The 7,709-nt window shown below is 38.6% G+C and overlaps 1 protein-coding gene across 3 annotated transcripts; it reads right to left on the bottom strand.

The window, feature by feature from the left end:
- Nucleotides 1-3,855: 3,855 nt before the first annotated feature.
- LOC103520088 (ras-related C3 botulinum toxin substrate 1) lies at nucleotides 3,856-6,979 on the bottom strand. Of its 3 annotated transcripts, none has more exons than XM_008485185.3 (5): nucleotides 6,587-6,979; nucleotides 5,960-6,106; nucleotides 5,195-5,427; nucleotides 4,687-4,847; nucleotides 3,856-4,598 (listed from the first exon to the last, which is right to left on the bottom strand). In XM_008485185.3, the coding sequence occupies exons 2-5, from the start codon at nucleotides 6,073-6,075 to the stop codon at nucleotides 4,521-4,523; spliced, it is 588 nt and encodes a 195-aa protein (XP_008483407.1). In that variant the 5' UTR covers nucleotides 6,076-6,106; nucleotides 6,587-6,979; the 3' UTR covers nucleotides 3,856-4,520. The 3 variants fall into 3 exon arrangements, with proteins under 3 accessions (XP_008483407.1, XP_008483415.1, XP_008483421.1); XM_008485193.3 differs by having other exon boundaries at nucleotides 6,666-6,979; XM_008485199.2 differs by lacking the exon at nucleotides 6,587-6,979 and adding an exon at nucleotides 6,515-6,580.
- Nucleotides 6,980-7,709: the final 730 nt, after the last annotated feature.

The following is a 7,709-nucleotide window of genomic DNA, read 5'->3' as shown; positions in this document are numbered from 1 at the left end:
TTGTTTGAATGTCTGTTCCGCTATAACTACCGATTGCCTGATCTGATTTTGATGAAATTTGGTACATATCTTCATTGAATCAAGACACGTCGATCCTTGAAATTTGGGGCCCCAAAGCTGAACGGGGCCCCCATTACGATTTTCCAAAACATTACGATCCACCAATACAGTTGCCACGCACACCAATACATATTCATATGTGTGGGAAGTCAAGATGGTAAATCCCTGAACAATCTATTGTTCTGTTTCAAAGGTTCAAAATCAACCATTATTTAATTTTATTCTTTAGACGTGTGAATAGCTTTATTTCTGTTTTGTCATTCATACGTAATGTTCGGCAACAGCTTGAGTCGCGACCCGACCGTAGGATTCAGCGGCGGCAGAATCCATCGGACGCGGAGCACCAAATACCTCGGTATTTGGTGGGACGAAAAGCTAACGTTCGAAACACATGTAGAGAAAACGTGCCAATCAGCTCGCAAGGCCTTTGGGCGCTAAGAAGGCACGTCGAGCTTAACTCCACCTCAAAGTACGAGATTGATCTACGAAGGTGCAACCCTGCCCAAGGTGTTGTATGGGATTGGAGTATGGGGCGACGCGCTCTCGCGAGTGAAGGTTAGGCGCAGACTCCTGACCTTGCAGCGTCACTGTGGGATCGGAATTGCGGGATGCAAATTCTCGGTCAGTCACCCAGTGACACAACTGCTTGCGTCAGAGCCACCACTAGACTTGGTGGCGCAAGAGCGCGTTGTCATAGAAAGGTTGAAAAAAGGCTGGATACAGACGGGTACTTATCTCGGAAGAGAGTACAGAATTGATGAGCGAACGAACGCCAACGCGGTAAAAAGGAGCTTGCGTGAGGCGACACTTGTCGAGTGGGAAAGTAGATGGCGAGATGACCCTCGTGGCCGCCACACGAGGAAGTACTTCCCCACCGTCGAGAGTAGATTGGGCCTAAAAATCCAATTCACACGTCAACTTACGGAGATCCTGACTGGGCATGGATTCTTTCGAGAATACAAGCACAGAATACTGCATGATGGCAATGGAAAATGCCCTGAATGCGACGTGATGGACCACCCGGAACATCGCATTCTGGCATGTCGGCGATTTGACACTCCAAAGTTGAACGGGGCCCCCGTTACGATCTTTCAAAACTTTACGATCCCCCAATACAGTTGCCACGCATATCAATACATATTCAATTATTCATATGCGTGGGAAGTCAAGGTGGTAAACCCCTGACAATCTATTGTTCTTTTTAAAACCTCCGTCGGGCATGCTACGATCAGATGCCCGATGTGCCTTGGCCACCCGGATTCGACCGGATGGTACAGTTTCCCAGCGTCCGAAAGGCACTGGAAAGCTTTGCAAGGCACGGGGAGGATAGACCTGTAAGATAGCAAAGGAATGGCGGGAGAAAAGAAACAGCGGAAGGCAAAAACGGCGAGTACAGAAAGAGGCGTTGGCTTTCGATATGAGAGGACGTTATTGTTAAAGTCTCAGCTTAGGCAAAAGAATCTGAGTGAGGTCTACAGTTCACAGAACCACTAGTTATAATCCGACCAAGAGGGCCAATAATTAATCAGAGTTATGTTATTACATCTGCGTTTTCACTAGTTTCTTATATTTAATGTCTAATTGTTCCCTACTGTTTCCCCATATCAGGTTCTGTATACGCTCTCCCGTTCATGGACTCGGTAGACCGCTGGGAGAAGACACTCAGTGATGTCATGGAAGGGATGGAACTCTTCCTACAGGATCAGAGATTGTATATCTTCATGGAGGGAGTGGCGTCAGCGGACGGGTTTAGAACGGAGAAAACCAAACACGCTGCGGATACGTTTGACCGGGTGACCGCAACGTTGGAGGAGATGACAACGCATATGTATCATGTCAGAAATGTTGTCAAGGTGTTCACTACTGGAGGTAAAGTTAAAATCCGTTCGCCTTTTTCCTGTTTATTTCATTATTTTTATATGAATAGGATTTATAAGGATAAAAGGATTATCTTAGAAGCATAGATTAGGCTTTGGGTAAGATTCCAATATTGTGGAAAAAAAAAAAAAAAAAAAAAAAAAAAAAAAACATTAATAATAAAATTAAAATAACCTTGATAGGAATTGAATAAATAAATAGCTCGTCGTCGCGTACGAAACAAAGGCTGATAAAGTCCGATATTATTTTATTTTTTCCCATGTGAAAAAATTGCAAGACTCTCAGCTTTTGTTTCCGAAGGCGCCGATATATATAAATATCAAGAAGATTCAGTGAGAAGAAATCTAGGTATGAAATCGAAGATGAAAGGAAAATTAGTTCTAGCAATTAAAAAAAGTCTTCTTCTGCTTTCATATTGTCTTTGGGGGGTCGACAAAGATATTGAAAAAGTAGTTGAGAAGAAAGACTTAATGCTATGTACAAGACAAAGGTAAAGTGCTCAGGTAATAAATAAATGGCACAATTGTTATTTTGACTTGGGCTATAAAAATAAATGAATCAGTTGTTTCAAAAAAGAAACAGCTGAACCCCGGAAATAGTTTCCTTTTTCTTCTATAAATGTACCTACCTATTCTTTAGGAACAACGTCGGTCTAGTTATATGAAAGTATTTATTTCCTTGTTGGATAAATTTGATTTTGTTTGGGAAAAATTTCCCTTTTACCTCGAAACTTCGTGTTCATTTACATGATTTTCGAAATAATTCATTTAATAATAACAAACCAATAAGTGTTTGTACAAACAGGTCTAAAAATCTATAGGTCGATGTCGCCTAGTTAAAGCTATTAAAATACTAAATCAATAAATCAAAATATGTAGATGAGACCAAGTTCCATGACAATATTTGAATTTTGAACAAAATCAACTGAGTTCTAAGTTTAAGGTGACTATTTTGCGTTAGCTAGTCTGTTTGTTTCAACATAACTCTCGAAATGTTTGTTTGAGAGCATCTCACCCTCATCAGATATATGACAAATCAGACTTTCAGGGACCCAACCCTTTTTTGAGATATTCTTTGTTTTGCGGGTGTTGATGAAATTTGGCAGACTAAGAACATTTACTTATGAAATTCTGAGCTTAGTCGAGCTTTGAGCTTTTGGGGAACCTGTATGGGCCGTTGTTCTAAGCAAGTTCTGCAGTTCATTGAATCACTATAGTTATTAAAATTTGTGTTTTCTTATAGGACCTGGTCTGTTGTGGAAAAAACTTGTGCTTAATGTCTTAGATGATAAAGTGTGCGAAATAATTATGAGAGAAACATTATAAAACCAAAGCACTAAGTTACTACATCAGCTCATACAGCAGCACTCAGAACCACTATGATAAAATAAAAAATACAAAAAAATCTGGTGTGAACATCACACGACTTTCCTTATTCTATTGAATGTGATGATTATTGCAGTATTATTTTACCCTAACTTTTACCATATCTCCAACCGTTTAGTCAGTATAGCTGAAAACCGCCAAAAAACGGTCGAAATCCGTCCAAAAGCGGTCAAAATACGGCCAAGCGCAGCACCTATCTCAACTAAACGCATCCTTGTCACATTTGACAGCTACATACCAAATTTCAAGTCTCCAGCTCTTACTGTTCTCGAGATATTTTGTTTACAGACAGACACACACACACAAACCAATGGCTGAAACTTTGGATTTAGGCTCTAGGGACCTCAAAACGTGTTTTGGCACTAAAATCTGACCCGATTACATTACTTTCCTTCCTATAGGATAAGGAAAGTAAAAAGGTATATAATATAGGTAGGTACAAAACAACCATAAAAATATTGTCTTTGGTAGGTAATATTTTACATAGAACATTATGTATGTAATGTAATATGGTGATATTTACTGTATTTTATTTCCTAACTCCTCTACCTACATACAATTTCACTTGTTCAGAGGGGAATCTATCAAGGAGATGGATGATACTGTTGGAAAATGGGACCTTATAAATACTATCAAATTAAAAAGGTAAGGGTTGTAAAGAGAAAGGCAGAATGAAAAAAAGAAAAATAATATGAAAATAAATTAATCAAACAGCTAGGCACCATAATATTGTTTGCGACATTAAGTATGGAGGCAAAATGTTATAAACTTATGTTCATAACTTCACACAGGATAGAAAAAAATGTTTGCCTTACAAGGTAACATCCCTGAGAACTCTATGGGCATATGAAATGAAATATGATTCTAACTTCAGTATGGGAACTCAAGGGAAGAAAAATACTAGAGCCCACACATAGTCAATGGCTGTCGACTATGTGTATATGTAGCTTAGGATTTGTTTGGAAATAATATGTAGAGTGAGATCATGATCATTGATCAATTATAAAATGGGTAGTGAAAATGCTTTTCTTTTACTTCTGTACAGAAATATTTGAATTCCAATGGTACATATTTGAATTTCAACGGTAAACCAGATAGGTGATATTCACCAGGTTAAATATTTGTTAGCACAAAACAAACATTTGATAATAAGTTCAATTCTTAATCTAATTATTATGTCTCACCTAAGAATGTGGTTTAGATGATGACACATTTCCTCTGTCGCCTCTTCACAGGTTCAGGTCTTAGTACTGCTCTCACTGCTTCATCAAATACCTGTTAATCATACAAGATAATTATCAGTTTTTCAATGTAGTGTGTGTTTGTTTGTTATTAACAAATCACAATTTCATTTAGTACTTACTTGTCTAAGACCTCTTTGTGTCAGAGCAGAGCACTCCATGTATTTGACGGCTCTAATTTTGTTGGCTAGTTTTTGACCTTGTTCTCGCTTCACTGGGGAGAGGTTTTGTTCAGAAAGAAGATTCAAAGTCTCTCGGTCTTCCCTCAAATCAATCTTTGTTCCTGGAAATTTTCAAACGAGAGAAAACACAATGAGATTATTTTTTGTATTTACACACTTGTAAATTGGCTTTTCAGATTAAGTAGGTAAGTACCAAGATGGAGAAATGCATGTTTTTATTATTTTGTTATTGGGGACCACAGTGCACATGACTTGTAAGGTTGACTGAGTTGCCCTTCACCTAATATAGATTTTATTCTTATATACCTACTTGAACTTACCGACTAATATGATGGGAGCATCAGGGCAGTGGTGTTTCAGCTCTGGGTACCACTTGGATGTGACATTGTCAAAAGATGAGGGACTTACTACACTGTAGCATATGAGAAACACATCTACTTGAACTTACCGACTAATATGATGGGAGCATCAGGGCAGTGGTGTTTCAGCTCTGGGTACCACTTGGATGTGACATTGTCAAAAGACGAGGGACTTACTACACTGTAGCATATGAGAAACACATCCGTCTGTGGGTAAGATAGAGGCCTTAGTCTATCATAGTCTTCTTGACCTGCTGTATCCCATAGTCCAAGACTAACTGGAATACCATCTACTGTAAATGGAGCTGAATAATTGTCAAACCTGAGGATAAAAATATAGGTAGGTATAACATTTTTGTCCTTTTTTAGATTTTTCAATGTTCAGTTGGCAGTGTTTTCTGTCAGCCTGTCCATCAGTCTTTTTTTTTTATAATCATAGTAGTAATAATAAAATAAGAGTGGATGCCCTTTGCATTCAACTTTTTTTTTTTTTTTTTTTTTTTTTTTTTTTTTTTTTTTTTTTTTTTAAGCAAGGGAAATTTCAGGTAGACATCCTCCATGCTTAAATGGGGTGGTGATCCAAATTTTTGAAGTCTGGCCTACAGTACAGGAGAAAAATGAAGCTTTTAATGGGGGGGCCCAGGCCCCCTCAGCCCCCCATATATACAGCTCTGCTGTTTACAGATGGGGTTGATGTTTTTTGTCAGCCTCTCAATCAACCCTATTGCCTAATAATAATGAATACCCCAGTTGTCTTATTGTACCCCAGTTGTCTCATAATAATGAGCACTCTCATAATAATTTAATGAGCAATAATCCCCCTTTGTTCCAAAGATAATAATGTTCATACTTACACTGTAGGGACATATTCCCCTGGAAATGAGTCGGTTGTGTAAGAAATGAGCATGCAAGTCTTTCCAACAGTACCATCTCCTACAACCACACACTTGATAGGACGTCCGGAAGACATGGTACAATATCTTGTTATTCAATGGGGATACCTGTAATAACAAGGGGAATTTTAGAATAATGATTTTTTTGAAGAGGTTTGACAGAGGGAACTGTAACTGTTAAGGTTTCATCTTCAGGATAAAATCTGCCCTGGGAATTGAACCCACAGCCTAGCACTTACAATGCAGATGCACTACCAACCAAGCTAGCTATGGTGGCTTTGGAACAATGAAAATGCATTATGTATAACAGACTAATTGGGTCATTGTAAGCTTAGGACCAAGCATCATTTTCCTTTTATATAGGTACTGATTATTTGGTTCAATTTTTGTTTAAAAGTGGAATAGATTTGAGTGAACCTGTGAACCAAACCTCATCAGAAACAGAACCAAGTTTTTGGTCTTATCAGGTCAAACCACCAAAAGAAAAATTTACTCAAAACACCTTGAAATACCTACTCCACTTTTGGGTCGTGGTCTTTACAATCGTACTTGTCGAGTACAAAGAAAAATTTTGGAGACAGAACATACCTCTTCTTTATTTTGTTGTATGAGTCATTCACTTGAGAGGAAGTGTGCTATCAGTGCATTATGTTTTTGTATGACATACCTATTTATTATCAAAAACACCGTGTTGGAAACAGGTTCCAGAGCGTATAAAAAGCACAACCAAAGATCGCAGTCAAAAGTATTGTTCAAGTTCAAAACTGATAATAAAAAGTAAACTAGTAATGTCGAACCGAAATGTCGAAACGTGGTAGCACAAAAAAAAAGTCAAAAGCATAAAAGCACAAAACTCGCTCGACGCCTGCTGAATTGCTGATTTGATTTGCTGAAAGCTGAAAATTTGAACTCGGAAATCTCGGAATCGGAAACTCCAAACTCTCCATTACTCCATTTACTTGTCCATTATCCATGAATCATGAATCTCAATCTCCATGCGCCATGCGGCATACTCCAACTCCAGTTTTGCAGTGTTGCCAAGTCACCCGGGATGACGAATCACTATCGCACACGCACTGCGTACGGTATTTCACAGGCCGGGCGGCCAAGGCGAAATTTTTCCATGGACTTTCCATCTTTTACTCTAGAGTCTAGAACTAGAACTCTAGGATTGTGGTGTAACTTTCAACGGGTTGACTGGTCCTTACAAGGCATAGGGTTAATAAATGATGCGCCTCTTATAGTCTCGTGATACAAAAGTGGATCACACCGTACCACCAGCGTAGTGGTAGTGACTGTGATACAAAAATGGATCACATCGTACACAATGTGTTAAGTTACCACTCCAATGCAAAACAGCAAAACTGTAGAAACAATATCTAGGGATCTAGGCGCACGGCAGTGCGCCAGGCCAAGTTTCGGCCTGAGCACGCCAGTGTGTATATTACACGAAACATTTCGACGCATTTTTACCCCTATCATAACTCCGTCAATTTTCAATTAAAAAATTTCAAAAATAGGTAATATTATAATTTGAATTACTTTCATGTTCCTAGTTCCTATAAAATTTGGATATTGGATACCAAGGTGCATGTACAATAGATCAGTTGCGCTAAAACTTGGGTGATGTTTCAAAGTCATAGAGCAGGAAAAATGAGGACCAACGAAATTTTTCTTTTTCTTCTATGACTTCCAGATCCCGAGATAAATC

Source organism: Diaphorina citri, unplaced genomic scaffold (genome assembly GCF_000475195.1).
Source record: "Diaphorina citri unplaced genomic scaffold, Diaci psyllid genome assembly version 1.1 scaffold69, whole genome shotgun sequence".
NCBI classification, from domain to species: domain Eukaryota; kingdom Metazoa; phylum Arthropoda; class Insecta; order Hemiptera; family Psyllidae; genus Diaphorina; species Diaphorina citri.
The sequence above is the reverse complement of the archived record's forward strand: the minus strand, read 5'-3'. Positions and strand labels throughout refer to the sequence as shown.

What these genes read in the sequence shown, in the direction of transcription:
- LOC103520088 (XM_008485185.3), bottom strand. Translation starts at nt 6,075, where the DNA reads ATGTCTTCCGGACGTCCTATCAAGTGTGTGGTTGTAGGAGATGGTACT. An exon ending in TGCTCCCATCATATTAGTCG is followed by an intron (nt 4,848 to 5,194) that starts GTAAGTTCAAGT and finishes GAAAATTTCCAG; the next exon opens with GAACAAAGATTGATTTGAGG. An exon ending in CACAAAGAGGTCTTAGACAA is followed by an intron (nt 4,599 to 4,686) that starts GTAAGTACTAAA and finishes TATGATTAACAG; the next exon opens with GTATTTGATGAAGCAGTGAG.